Here is a 15,219-nt window from a genome sequence, read left to right on the forward strand (position 1 = left end):
TTATGAATTTATGCCCTCATTCCATTTCCATCCAATTTGTTATTCAAATGAGCGGATTATCTCAGCTGACAGACACAGTTGGACGTATAACAACTGGACGTATATTTCTATGTAGTTTTCATTGACCTCTTCTGTAACATAACCTTCAATGGCTCTATAACTGATCTGGAGGCCATTGGAAGGTTATAGTATTAACATCTCAAGTGTTCTCCACAGAAACTTTTGTCAGCTGGGCGGCAGGAATGAAAATCCGGTGGGGAATACTACGTAAGAAAAATGAATACAGAAACATTAAAAGTGATATCAGATAGGTAAACATTTAACTGCAAAATTGAACTATTTTAGTGTTATTATCATGAAAAGACATAACATAGTATTTTGAACTTCTAGTGTTCTACTGCTCGTTCATAATCACGTAACACCTTAGCTTGCCACTGTGTTGCTGTGGAGTATTATACAGGTTTGCGACGTCATGGGGAAGCAAGTGTTTGCATGAGATTCCACGCTAATCGAGGCATTGTTTGCGCATGACACTAGGTGATAGTCAAGCGAAATGTTTAAATTCTGATGTAATTGGTGCAGTTATGCCCAAAATAATGAAGATTTATCATTTAAATATTACATTAGCCAGGCGGTCTGTAAAAACAGCAGGGCGGTGCACCCATTAAAAAGGTCGTAGAGAGAACATTCCATCTGGCGACTGTGGCAGGAAATTTCTGGTCATGTAATAATCCTATGAAGGTAAAAATAAGAGAAAGCTTGCGTACAGTATACTTGTCGATTTCGACTGATGTAAAGGCATGGCTGCTGTAAATGAGGTAGCGGCGATTGGTGGTGGTGGTGGTGGTGGTGGGGGGGGCAGTGAAGAGGGGCAGAAAATATTACACTTTCATTTCCATTTTAGCTGGTTGGAACTAGGAATTGTTTTTAAAAAAACAGCAATTTGTACAAGCCCTGTTGTCTAATCAGCTAATTAACAAAATTATTAGCGGAAATACGCAAAAAATATTCATCGCGACTAACAGATTTGTATAGCACCACAGCAAGTAGTGGACACTTTCCATTTGCTGTGAGGAAGTGTAACAGGTGTACATTTTTTTTTTTTTTTTGCCAAGGTCATGGACCCTGAGGTATGATTCACCCCGCTTGCCTCGCGCATTCATCAGTCTGGCAGTCTCGTTAATGTCTGTTAGTTTCTTAGTGCGTAAGCAAATACTAAATGATTTTTTAATTGTATAATTATGCTGTACTTCTATTTTAATTGTAATAGATGTGTAATATTGTTCCTTTGATAAAAGTTTTATTGTATAACATTGAATGAAAATCTCAGAATAGTATTTTTACTGCACTTAAGTTGGTCAGTTGTCAACCTTTACCTCTCTGCCGAAATTTTCTCAAAAGAATTTAAAACCATTTTGTAGTTTTTTTCCCCATTCGGGTACTTCCTGCTGTATGAGCAATCCCCCACTCCCCCTCCCCTCCCGGATTGTAATTCCATCGCTGTTACTGTGTAAATGTATTCTCGAAAGAAAGAACACAGTTACATTTATTTACTGCCCTCAATGCAGATTGATGTTTGTAGCAAAGTTTAACTTTTCCTTCAAGCAAAGCTGAAAATGAAATGAAAAAATTCCATGAAAGGAATGTAACAGGCATTGTTTGAGCACAATATACGGGGTACGTTTTAAAGGCTTTCCTTATGACATGAACATGGACCTGAGAAAACTTGTATTAATCTATTATCTGGGGTTTTAACCTAGTTGTATTCTTGATTGATTGATTGATTGATTGATTGATTGATTGATTGATAATTAATTAATTAATTTATCATATGCCTTTTAGTGCCGGAAATATCCGAGGTCACTGGTCTTTCTATTTGATAACCATAGGCGACATGCATGTCTGGGCGTTTGATGATGATGATGATGATGATATAAGGAGAGGGTGAAACCTGGTGTCGGCACATAGCCTACCAAGGAGTCTGCTCAAGAGTTAACACCCCAATTCTACGGACGAATCACTATCAACAGCATCATGTGCTCTTACACTTCGAATACCGTTGAGAGGTTTGGAATTGAATCCAGTATTTTGGCACGCAATATAGTGGTTACAAATTGTACACCACAGTCTCTCCTACCCTGCTGGCGAACATTCTGATGGTGAATTGTTTTTCTGACCAGTGGGACTCAGATCAGCTAACCAACTGATCGGCTAAGGATCATGACCATCAGGCGGCTTAAAATTTGTTGTATGGTGTTCTAATAAAGACAGACAGGTTGTGGAAAAAAAATTTCTTTTATCTCTGCCCATGAAATGCCTCTATTAATTATGAGTTGTGATGTTAATATTTCATTTCAGGATGAAACATCAAGTGTAGGGAGCACCTCTAACACAGATAACACATCACGTAGTGAAACCCCCACAAATAGAGGTCGTAAAGGAAGGAAAGGTCGTAAGAAAGTTGTCAAGCCCACCATGAAGCTTCAGTACAAGTTCTCGTAAGTAGTTCTGTGCTATTCAGTCTCTAGAAATGATGTGTTGTCTTCAAGAGGTAATGTAGTGTGTAAGAAGGAATGTATGGCCACTGCAGTACCTGCAAAATCTTTTATAGAGCTGTGGAAAATGACGTGTAGATTTTGACAAGAAATGGGTCTCACTCAGTCTGGTCTCATTCAGAGGTTCCTTCTCAAGCACTCTGTTCAACGAGTGTTTGGAAGGGCCAAACTCAAAATAGGTGCTCAGCTTCACAGAACAAATGAGTGTACTGAACTGTCCATGCTGTCTAATCACAATAAGCACAAATGAGTCTGGGAAAATTGAGCAGGTTGTAAACTTGGAAGTTCAAGTTCGTTGGTAAACTATTGCTACAAACATCTTTCTTGTATAGCCACTGCATATAGCACACGTGAAACACCTGCAAAGTGACTCAACAACTGAGTGGTCTATAGCGTTTAGATTGAATCGCACTGCTCACTGCCCATTTAGACTGAGCTGGACAGTAAATGAGCTCAGACTTGGTCATTGCACAGCTCTAGCCAACATTTACCCTCTCTGTTTCTATCTGTTGTTATATATTTTCTTTTTGAGATATTTACTAAATGTTCTTCATAAATTTTGACAGACAAAGAAGAGAGTATGGACCATAATGAAATTCATAACCTATGAGACACATTATAAATTAACGGAGTTGAAATTGCTTCAGCTATAACAAATTGGATATCCTCAGCACCCTTTTCTAGTTTCACCTCTCTCCCTCTGAGCAGTGGCAATGGCCATTCTTGTTCTTTCTTCTACCTCAACATCCATTTGGGGGCATGCATTCGGGAGGTAGTGCACCTTACATGTTATAATTCTCATGTTTAGGTCCGTATTGAAATGTACAATGAAGTCAAATAAATATTAAAGTTTATTTATTCCACCTGTTCATTACACAAAAAAAGATAATGAATTAAATTATAGGGACATGTTTCCCCTTTAATTATGGGCATCTTCAGCCTTAATCTCAAACTGAAAGTTGATTAATCAGGTACCTGATTGTAATTAACTTACATATGAATGTGAAGGAAATGTTGGAAATGTGCGAAATGGTTGACAGTAGGTATGAAATTCTTAATATCAGGCCTTAATAAAGTCTAAAATACAGATATTCATAAAATTATACACTCATTTCAAGAATTTCTTAACTATATTCAAGAAAGTGTATTATTTAGATTGATCTTGACATCATGAATGTTCGTTAGTCTCTCTCTACACCTCATTTGACGTTAAATTATTTCAAACTTAAAGAGGCGTTTCCTCTTGAATTATTTACACTTTTCACTTATACTTCTCACATTGCGCATTTCCTATCACAATTACATATAGTTAATATGGGCAAACCCTGCTATAATTCTGTTTACCTATCAAGAATCAGTATATTTAAATTATACCAAGCTGTGATACCTTAACATCGGTTGAATTGAAGTAAATGTATGTTTCTATGACATTTCCAACTATTTGAAAGTCTTATCACGTCATTTCCCTAAATTAATCATTGCTGAATATACAATATAATACACACGCTTGCTTCATTAGGATTCCAGCAAATATATCCACATGACATTATGTACAACGTTGCAGCCCTGAATACAAAAAAGAAAAAAAACATGGAACGACTTCAACATCTAATATCTCCTGTAATAAAATATACAAAACATATGCACTTTAAATACATTAGATGAAGTTGCAGGAAGTTCAATTCATCTGTCGGTAGTAACATTGAACACAAACTTTCCCTGTATCCAAGGAGAGAACCTGGTTCTCCTGAGACATGAATACGCCTATATGCCTATATGTAACCCTATACGCTTTAGTTAAGTTAATAAATTTCATTATTCGTCCGTATTGAACCAAGATTACAATTTATTAAAATTTGTATCCACCTTATTCAATACATTAAAATGTTGTTAAGATGAAATTACAACATACATTTTATCAGAACTAGTTTCAACGCCTTTTATTGCGTCATCATCAGCTGATGGACATTTTAGGAAATATTGACAAACACATAAGTTTATCTACGTCACATAAAACAAATTTTAAAAACATATTGATGATCTAAAAACCGTGTTAAAATTATATTGTTTCAAAGTCCATATTATTTGAGACTTGCGAGCATTAAATTTTAAGTTGTTGAGGTCCGATGTAGGTTGGTTTGCTTCCTCATAAATTAACGTGGGTTTAACAAAAACAACCACTGAAAACACAATCTTCTAGAAACATTAGCTCAGTTTAACACTTCCTTAACTGTGATGTAGTACCATATTAAAATAATTCAATAAAATCTTCAAGCCGTTATAATGTAGCAATCGTAGTGAGGTGGAAACGAACAGTCGGTGCTTTAAGATGTTAACAATTATCTTATTCCCAGTTCAATGAACCATGTGACTTTGCCACGGTGGGGAGGCTTGCGTGTCCCAATGACGCAGATAGCCGAGCCGCAGGTGCAACCATATCGGATGGGTATCTGTTGAGAGACCAGACTAACGAATGGTTCATCGAAAGGGGGGCAGCAGCCTTTCCTATGTTGCAAGGGCGGCAGTCTGGATGATTGACTGAAATGGCCTTGTAATAATACTCAACATGGCTTAGCTGTGTTGATACTGCACACGTCTGAAAGCAACGGGAAACTACAGCCGTAACTAACTCCTGAGGATATGCAGCTCTCTCTGTATGAATGATGTACTGATGATGGCTTCCTCCCGGGTAAAATATTCCGGAGGTGAACTAGTCCCCCGTTCGGATCTCCGGGTGGCAGGAAGATGGATACTGACATTCTGCGAGTCGGAGCGTGGAATGTTAGAAGTTTGAATCGTTGTAGTAGGTTAGAGAATCTGAAAAGGGAGATGGATAGACTAAAGTTAAATGTAGCTGGTATAAGTACGTTGGCAGGAATAACAGGATTTTTGGTCAGGCGACTACCGAATTATCAACACGAAATCAAACAGGGGAAATGCAGGAGTTGGTTTAATAATGAATAAGAAAATAGGGCAGCGAGTAAGCTACTACGACTAGCATAGTGAAAGAATTATTGTCTTCAAAATAGACACCCAACCAATGCCCAACACAATAGTGCAGGTCTATATGCCTACTAGTTCAACGGATGATGAGGAAATTGAAAGAATATATGAACAGATAGAAGATTTAATACAATATGTAAAAGGTGACGAGAATCTAATTGTGATGGGAGACTGGAATGCAGTGGTAGGCCAAGGAAGAGAAGGTAATACAGTAGGAGAATTTGGATTGGGACAAAGGAGCGATAGAGGAAGTCGGCTGGTTGAATTCTGCACTGATCATAATTTAGTCCTTGCCAATACTTGGTTCAAACACCACAAATGACGTCTGTATACGTGGACGAGACCTGGAGACACTGGAAGGTATCAAATAGACTTTATTATGATTAGGCAGAGATTCAGAAACCAGGTATTGGATTGCAAAACTTTCCCAGGAGCAGACGTGGACTCTGACCCCAACTTGTTGGTCATGAAATGCCATCTGAAGTTGAAGAAATTGAAGAAAGGAAAGAATGCAAAAAGATGGGATCTAGACAAGTTGAAAGAAAAGAGTGCAAGGGATTGTTTCAAGGAACATGTGGCAAAAGGGCTAAATGAAAAGGCTGAAGGAAACACAATAGAGGAAAAGTGGATAGTCATGCAAAATGAAGTCAGTAGGGCTGCTGAAGGGATGTTAGGAAGGAAGGAAGAAAAGATCAACTAAGAATCAGTGGATAACTCAGGAGATACTAGAGCTGACTGATGAACGACGAAAATACAAGAATGCTAGAAATGAAGAGGGCAGAAAAGAATACAGGCGATTAAAGAATCAAGTGGGTAGAAAGTGCAAGGTAACTAAGGAAGAATGGCTGAAGGAGAAGTGCAAGGATGTCGAAAGTTGTATGTTCCTGGGAAAGGTAGATTCTGCATACATGAAAATCAAGGAAACCTTTGGAGAAAGGAAATCTAGGTGTATGAATATTAAGAGCTCAGATGGAAAGCCACTTCTAGGGAAAGAAGACAAAGCAGAAAGATGGCAGGAGCATATCCAACAGTTGTATCAAGGTAAAGATGTAGATAATTTGGTTCTGGAACAAGAAGAAGCTGTTGATGCTGATGAAATGGCAGACCCAATTTTGAGGTCAGAGTTTGACAGAGCTGTTAGAGACGTAAATAGGAACTAGGCACCTGGAATTGATGACATTCCCTCTGAACTACTGACTGCCTTAGGAGAAACCAGCATGGCAAGGTTATTCCATTTAGTGTGTAAGATGTATGAGACAGGAGAAGTCTCATCCGTTTTTCGGCAGAATGTTGTTATACCTATTCCCAAGAAGGCCGGTGCTGACAGGTGTGAAAACTACCGCACCATTGGTTTAGTATCTCATGCTTTCAAAATTTTAACACGTATTATTTACAGAAGAATGGAAAAACAGGTTGAAGCTGAGTTGGGAGAAGATCAATTTGGCTTCAGAAGAAATGTAGGAACACGTGAAGCAATCCTGACTTTACGTCTGATCTTAGAAGATCGAATCAAGAAGGACAAGCCCACGTACATGGCATTCGTAGATCTAGAAAAGGCATTCGATAATGTTGATTGGACCAAGCTATTTATGATTTTGAAGATGATAGGGATCAGATACCGAGAATGGAGAATTATCTACAATCTGTATAAAAATCAGTCTGCAGTGATAAGAATCGAGGGCTTTGAAAAAGAAGCAGCAATCCAGAAAGGAGTGAGGCAAGCTTGCAGCTTGTCCCCCCTCCTTTTCATTGTTTAGATAGAACAGGCAGTAAAGGAAATCAAAGAGGAATTTGGAAAGGGAATCACAATCCAAGGAGAGGAAATCAAAACCTTGAGATTTGCCGATGATATTGTAATTTTATCTGAGACTACAGAAGATCTCGAGAATTGCTGAATGGTATGGACGAAGTCATGGATAAGGAGTACAAGATAAAAATAAATAAGTCCAAAACAAAAGTAATGGAGTGCAGTCGAACAAAGGCAGGTGATGTAGGAAATGTTAAATTAGGAAATGGAGTCTTAAAGGAAGTAAATGAATATTGTTACTTGGGTAGTAAAATAACTAACAATGGCAGAAGTAAGGAGTACCTAAAATGCAGACTGGCACAAGCAAGGAAGAGCTTTCTTAAGAAAAAGAATTTGCTTACTTCAAACATTGATATAGGAATTAGAAAGATGTTTTTGAAGACTTTCGTGTGGAGCATAGCATTGTATGGAAGTGAAACATGGACGATAACTAGCTCAGAAAGAAAGAGAATAGAAGCTTTTGAAATGTGGTGTTACAGAAGAATGCTGAAGGTGAGATGGATAGATCGAATCATGATTGAAGAGTTTCTGAATCGAATTGGTGAGAGGAGATCGATTTGGCTAAATTTGACGAGAAGAAGAGATAGGATGATTGGACACATCTTAAGACACCCAGGACTTCTGCAGTTGGTGTTTGAAGGAAGTGTAGGTGGTAAGAACAGTAGGGGTAAACCAAGGTTTGAATATGACAAGCAGATTACAGCAGTTGTAGGATGCAATAGTTACGTAGAAATGAAAAGGTTAGCACATGATAGGGTGGCATGGAGAGCTGCATCAAACCAGTCTATGAACTGATGACTCAAACAACAACAACAATACCACATTTTGATAATATGTTTCTAACTGTATTAAGGGTTATAAATTTCATGTTGTTGGTCCATATTGAACTGAGACTAACATATGAGCAACAACACAGTAAAGGTTTCCACCTATTCAATACAAAATATATTCACAATATTTTAAAATTACATGGAACTAGTTTCGACCCATCTAGGGGTCATCATCAGCCACATCAAAGCAAAGATCACTCTTGACGAAATCCTAAGAACATGTTAATTTTAACAGTAAGATTATTATGGAATAACAAGTGAATGTGGTAAATGAAAAGAGATGTTAGTATGGGACATGTGAGTAATAGCTAATAAATATACAAGGAATATACATAAGAGGTTTGGAACAAAGTATAAAAGGGGGCTTAGTGTTGTAAAAATTATATAATCATGGAAAACAATAAGTCCTTATAATGAAGAATGCAATGTGAAGTGACACGTGTAAAATTATATATGGCTTAGGAAGAGTGGAGGTGGTTTAGGAGGGGAAGAGGACTTAAGGTGGGGTTGAAGGGTGCGGGAGAAAGGGTAATTGTCTCGGAAAAGTACCTTTGGTTAAATTTAGGATTGAGTTTTGGTTGGCTGCGTTATTGTTTCTGAGGAAAGTGATAAATAGATCGAAGAGTATGTTGGGTTTCTCTGAGATTTCATTGAGATTGTGACTGGCATTGAAGTATTGGTCTAGGTGTATGTAGTAATTTTCTATTATGTCGAGTAAAGGGCCCTTGTTTGCTAATACGGGGATGTCCATGTCTTGTTCGATATTGGTGAAATTATGGTTATAATCTTGCATGTGTTGGCCGATGGCTGAAAACTTGTTCTATTTTGTTGCGTTAGTGTTCTCGTGGTATCTGATATTGAAGTTTCTACCGGTTTGCCTGATGTAGGTTTTTAGTGATCATGAAGCTATTTTTGTCGTAGTTAAAAATAAATGTGTTAGAAAGGAAGGTCTTAAAAGTAGGACTATTAGGCAGTACCATATGGCTGATAAAACAAGCATGAGGCAGTTTTTAAAAAGTAACTACGATCAGTGGAAAACGGTAAATAAAAATGTAAACAGACTCTGGGATGGGTTTAAAGCAATTGTTGAGGAATGTGAAAACCTTTAAAGGTGGTAAGAAATGGTAAAGATCCACCTTATTAGAGAAATAAAGATACTAAGGAGGTGCAGATTGGGAAGAAATAGAGTTAGAAATGGCTGTGGAAGTAAGGAGAAATTGAAGGAACTTACTAGGAGATTGAATCTAGCAAAGAAGGCAGCTAAGGATAACATGATGGCAAGCATAATTGGCAGTCATACAAATTTTAGTGATAAATGGAAGGGTATGTATAGGAATTCTAAGGTTCCAAGAAGGACATTCCAGGAATCATTAATGAACAAGGGGAGTGTGTATGTGAGGATCTTCAAAAGGCACTCCTTCCGAATAAAGCCGTACTGTAGAAGGTATGCCAACCCATCAGTTGATAACTAACGTATGTTACGAGTTGTACTTCCGGATGTAATACATAGTAACTGGAAACATTCTTTTGATAACTGCGGCTGTTGAAACACAGACCCTTATTTTTGAGTATATTTCATGCTTGTTCTCTACATTTATCACATCAGGATTTGCATAAACAGCTGTCCATGAGATAAGACAGACCATGTTGTTTAGATTATTATTATTATTATTATTATTTGTCAGGTACGTTGGCGAGTAAAACGATCGTTATAATTGGATAGCCTTTATCACGTTTTAAACTTGCTTCTCTCCAAATATATACCTATATTGGCTCGAGTAACAAGATATTAAACGACCACTTTGCCAATGATCTCGCCTGCTGTATAAATAGCAACAACCGCGAATATTTCTAACCTAAAGTAAACCCGTTTCCTCATCCCGAGGTGATACAGCTCTTTTTAGACACGCCCAGTGGAGGGGAGTTACAGTTACCGTTTTTACTGCATATCGGCCTTCTTGCCATTCGTAAATCTCTGTCAGTACGGTACCGGGAATCGAAGTCACCCCCCCCCCCCCCTCCCTCCGAAAACAGCAACTAATTGTGCTAGCCATTACGCTGGCGGACATTATTAACTACAAAACACAGACCTATAGCATGACTGATGCATGCTTGCAACGTGCGGGTTGGACGCGAAGCTAGGCCTATTCATCTATTTGTGCGACGTCTTCAGAGCTGCAGTAGACCTGCGCTACAGAGGGGGACATTTCTTAACTACAAAACACAGATGTACCGCATTGATTCGATGTGTTTTTCATTGCGTAGGTCATACGGACGATACTATTCACAAATTTGTGCAATGTCATCACAGCTGCAATAAGACTTGTACCCGCTTCGAAGTGGAATAGTCATCGTTCTCTGACGAATTATGTTGGGGGGTCTTATAGGCGAGATTTACTTTTTTCATTTTCTTCGTCTCGAAAGCCAGGGGGGTCTAATACGCGAGAGGGTCTAATAAACGAGTAAATACAGTATTAAAATTTACATATGATAACAATGACATTTACAATAAGATACAAAAGTTGAAAACTAGAAAAGCAGCTGGAATTGATAAGATTTCTGGGGATATACTAAAGACAATGGGTTGGGAAATAGTACCATATCTGAAGTACTTATTTGGTTATTGTTTGGTTGAAGGAGCTATACCAAATGAATGGCGAGTTACTGTAGTAGCCCCTGTGTATAAAGGAAAGGGTGATAGACATAAAGCTGAAAATTACAGGCCAGTAAGTTTGACATGCGTTGCATGTAAGCTTTGGGAAGGCATTCTTTCTGATTATATTAGACATGTTTGTGAAATTAATAACTGGTTCGATAGGAGGCAGTTCGGTTTTAGGAAAGGTTATTCCACTGAAGCTCAACTTGTAGGATTCCAGCAAGATATAGCAGATATCTTGGATTCAGGAGGTCAAATGGACTGTATTGTGATTGACCTGTCTAAAGCATTTGATAGGGTGGATCGTGGGAGACTACTGGCAAAAATGAGTGCAATTGAACTAGACAAAAGAGTGACTGAATGAGTTGCTATATTTCTAGAAAATAGATCTCAGAGAATTAGAGTAGGCGAAGTTTTATCTGACCCTGTAATAATTAAGAGGGGAATTCCTCAGGGCAGTATTATTGGACCTTTATGTTTTCTTATATATATAAATGATATCAGTAAACAAGTGGAATCAGAGGTAAGGCTTTTTGCAGATGTTATTCTGTATAGAGTAATAAATATGTTACAAGATTGTGAGCAACTGCAACATGACCTCGATAATGTTGTGAGATGGACAGCAGGCAATGGTATGTTGATAAACGGGGTTAAAAGTTAGGGTGTGAGTTTCACAAATAGGAAAAGTCCTCTCAGTTTTAATTACTGCGTTGATGAGGTAAAAGTTCCTTTTGGGGATCATTGTAAGTATCTAGGTGTTAATATAAGGAAAGATCTTCATTGGGGTAATCACATAAATGGGATAGTAAATAAAGGGTACAGATCTCTGCACATGATTATGAGGGTGTTTAGGGGTTGTAGTAAGGATGTAAAGGAGAGGACATATAAGTCTCTGGTAAGACCCCAACTAGAGTATGGTTCCAGTGTATGGGACTCTCACCAGGATTACATGATTTAAGAACTGGAAAAAATCCAAAGAAATGCAGCTCGATTTGTTCTGGGTGATTTCCGACAAAAGAGTAGCATTACAAAAAAATGTTGCAAAGTTTGGGCTAGGAAGAATTGGGGGAAAGAAGACGAGCTGCTCGGCTAAGTAGTATGTATGTCTCAAGTATTATTACAATATTATAAGTCCACCTGTTCAATACAATACAATCAATACTGATCTGCATTTAGGGCAGTCGCCCAGGTGGCAGATTCCCTGTCTGCTGTTTTCCTAGCCTTTTCTTAAATGATTTCATAGAAAATGGAAATTTATTGAACATCTCGCTTGGTAAGTTATTCCAATCCCTAACCCCCCTTCCTATAAATGAATATTTGCCCCAATTTGTCCTCTTGAATTCCAACTTTATCTTCATATTGTGATCTTTCCTACTTTTAAAGACGCCACTCAAACTTATTTGTCTAATAATGTCATTGCATTGTATTGTATTGAACAGGTGGACTTATAATATTGTAATAATACTTGAGACATACGTCAACTTCAATACGGAACCAAAATGAGAATAGTTACTTGTAACTAAGTAGTATGTTCCGAGCTATCAGCGGAGAGATGGCGTGCAATGACATTATTAGACAAATAAGTTTGAGTGGCGTCTTTAAAAGTAGGAAAGATCACAATATGAAGATAAAGTTGGAATTCAAGAGGACAAATTGGGGCAAATATTCATTTATAGGAAGGGGGGTTAGGGATTGGAATAACTTACCAAGGGAGATGTTCAATAAATTTCCATTTTCTTTGAAATCATTTAAGAATAGGCTAGGAAAACTGCAGACAGGGAATCTGCCACCTGGGCGACTGCCCTAAATGCAGATCAGTATTGATTGATTGAAACGGTTAGCGTGCTGGCCTTTGGTCACAGGGGCCCGGGTTCGATTCCTGGCAGGGTCGGGAATTTTAACAATAATTGATTAATTTCGCTGGCACGGGGGCTGGGTGTATGTGTTGTCTTCATTATTATTTCATCCTCGTCATGACGTGCAAATCGCCTATGGGCATCAAATCAAAAGACCCGCATCTGGCAAGCCGAACTTGTCCTGGGATACTCCCGACAATAAAAGCCATACTCCATTTCATTTTGACCACAATACCAGAAGCATTACCAACTAAAGCTACGCAATCCCACAGAAGGCTAAGTGATGGTGTAGTCCGAAGTAAATATGTAGTAACTTAACCATTATAACATTTATTTGTATTGAAAAAGTGGACCCTTTTAGCTACCTCTCTTACAAAGCACAGGAACTCAAAAAATACACTCAGTGAAACAACAATTACATGGAACTCATACTTTAAAATTTAAATTTCTTCTCCACCGGAATATCCAACATGAAAAGTGTGCCGAGTCCCGTCCCTGCAACAAAGTAAGAGGGAGGGAAAGAATAAAGGGGCTTGCCACTGCATCTAATGATTACCTTGCAAACTAACCCAAATTATGTTTAAATTAATTACATTTATTAACAGTATCAAGGTTAAGGAAAAATAAAATTATACTTGAATAAACCAAGCAAATGAAAATCATATGAAGACCTCGGTCTGTGCCATCTCTTTCTTACCGTCACTGACACTCAAAAGAAATTGTAAAATTATAATGCAACTTCTTTAAAATAACTTCATAACTATGTAAAATACCATTACATTACTGTTTGATAATATATGTTATGAAACAATATGGCAGTGAGACCTGGACCATGAGGAAAAAGGATGAAGCAAGAATTTAGGCAGCTGAAATGAGATTCGTCCGGGCGATGGTTGGCAAAACAAGACGAGATCAAATTTGTAATGAGAACATCAGGGACATGCCTCAGGTTGGCAGAATGCAGGATAACATAACTCTGCATAGACTCAAATGGTATGGTCACATGCAAAGGATGAATCCTGATCGCATACCCAAAAAATTGTATGATCTGCAGTTAAAATATTCAAGACGAAGAGAGCGGCCAAGAATGCGATATACAGACATGGTGAAAAACGACATTCAGCAACGAGGAAGCTACTGGGACAACATTGAAGAAGGAGAAAATTACCAAGACAGAGGTTGGTGGGAGGGCTTCATTCGCCGACCCATCGTACAGATGGAACGGTGTGGGATAGGTATATAGGTATGTATGTATGTATGTATGTATGTATGTACTACCCTACGATGTTGAAGGACTCTAATTTTATTTCTTTTATGTGAGTCCCACCAGAAGAATCTGAGCCAGACAGATACTGATTTGAAAAAAATCCTTCTCTATGTCAGCTATGACACCAAATTTCCCTTCTCAAAATTCCAGTAATGGAGAAATGATCAGTTCTATAAGGTTTGGTCCGTATTCCAAACATTGATTTCTCTCTTTTGCAGAAGCTTCAAATACCTTAGTTGTGCTATTTTCCTTAATTACAGTGCGGTGTGACAAATACCTGAAGATTGGCATTAAGGAAGCATTGTACCATTGTTCAAACAAGGAAATAGAAAGTAATGTGAAAATTATAGAGGTATAACCCTATTATCACATGGGCTAAAAATAATGGAGAAAGTCATAGGCAAAAGACTGAGGGATAGAAACACAGTGAGAGGAAGAACAGTATGGCTCTAGACCGAATAGATCAACAATAGACTTGATATTTACAGTGCAAATGATATTGGAAAAACATCTGAAAAGGAACAAGGAAATCATCTTCGTAATTTTGGATTTGGAAAAGCTTCTGATACAGTTAAGAGAAAACATGTATGGAAAAAGAATATACCAAAATCATTAATTAACAAGATAAAAATGTTGTATCATGAGAGTAAAAGCACTGTACAAGTGGAGAGTGGTGACTGAAACATTTTATACAAAAAAAGGTCTCAAGCAAGGAAGTGCACTGTTGCCATTATTGTTTATTATAATGGTGGATGAAACCATAAAACGTGTAAAACAGATTATCAGTTGTAATGAAGTGAATGCTTTGGTATTTGCAGATGATGATGTGATTTGGAGAAAGGAATGAAAATCTGAAGGAGTTCGGAATGGTAATTAGTAAAAAGAAAACTGTAGTCGGAATAGTAATTAATAAAAAGAAAACTGTAGAAAAAGAGAAGCCAAGTGAACATAGATGGAGAATGGTTAGAGAATGTAGAACAGTATATATATCTGGGTAGCATTATTAATGGAAGTAATGAAATCAACCCTGAAATTAATAACAGACGAAGTAAAGGTACAACATTTTGTCATCAAGTTAGATAGCTTTTATGGGATGACAAATTACTCAAGAGAATAAAATTAACATTATATAAACAGTATTTCATACCAATTGTAACATACGGACACTAGAAACGCTGGTAACTAATAAGAGACAAGATAGTAAGATCCAAGCAGTAGAAATTAAATTTTTAAGAACATGGGTTA

At 37.7% G+C, this 15,219-nt stretch overlaps 1 protein-coding gene across 2 annotated transcripts in view; it reads left to right on the top strand.

Moving 5' to 3' along the window:
• Window positions 1-15,219, top strand: part of escl — a 393,433-nt gene that overhangs the window by 47,792 nt on the left and 330,422 nt on the right. The window contains exon 2 of one of the 2 annotated variants that reach the window (XM_067136192.1): window positions 2,359-2,498. The exons of the other annotated variant lie outside the window; for it this stretch is intronic. Coding sequence (XP_066992293.1) covers window positions 2,359-2,498 — 140 coding nt within the window. The remainder of the gene's footprint in view (window positions 1-2,358; window positions 2,499-15,219) is intronic. 2 annotated transcript variants of the gene reach the window in all.

This window comes from Anabrus simplex, chromosome 1, assembly GCF_040414725.1.
Source record: "Anabrus simplex isolate iqAnaSimp1 chromosome 1, ASM4041472v1, whole genome shotgun sequence".
NCBI classification, from domain to species: Eukaryota; Metazoa; Arthropoda; class Insecta; order Orthoptera; family Tettigoniidae; genus Anabrus; species Anabrus simplex.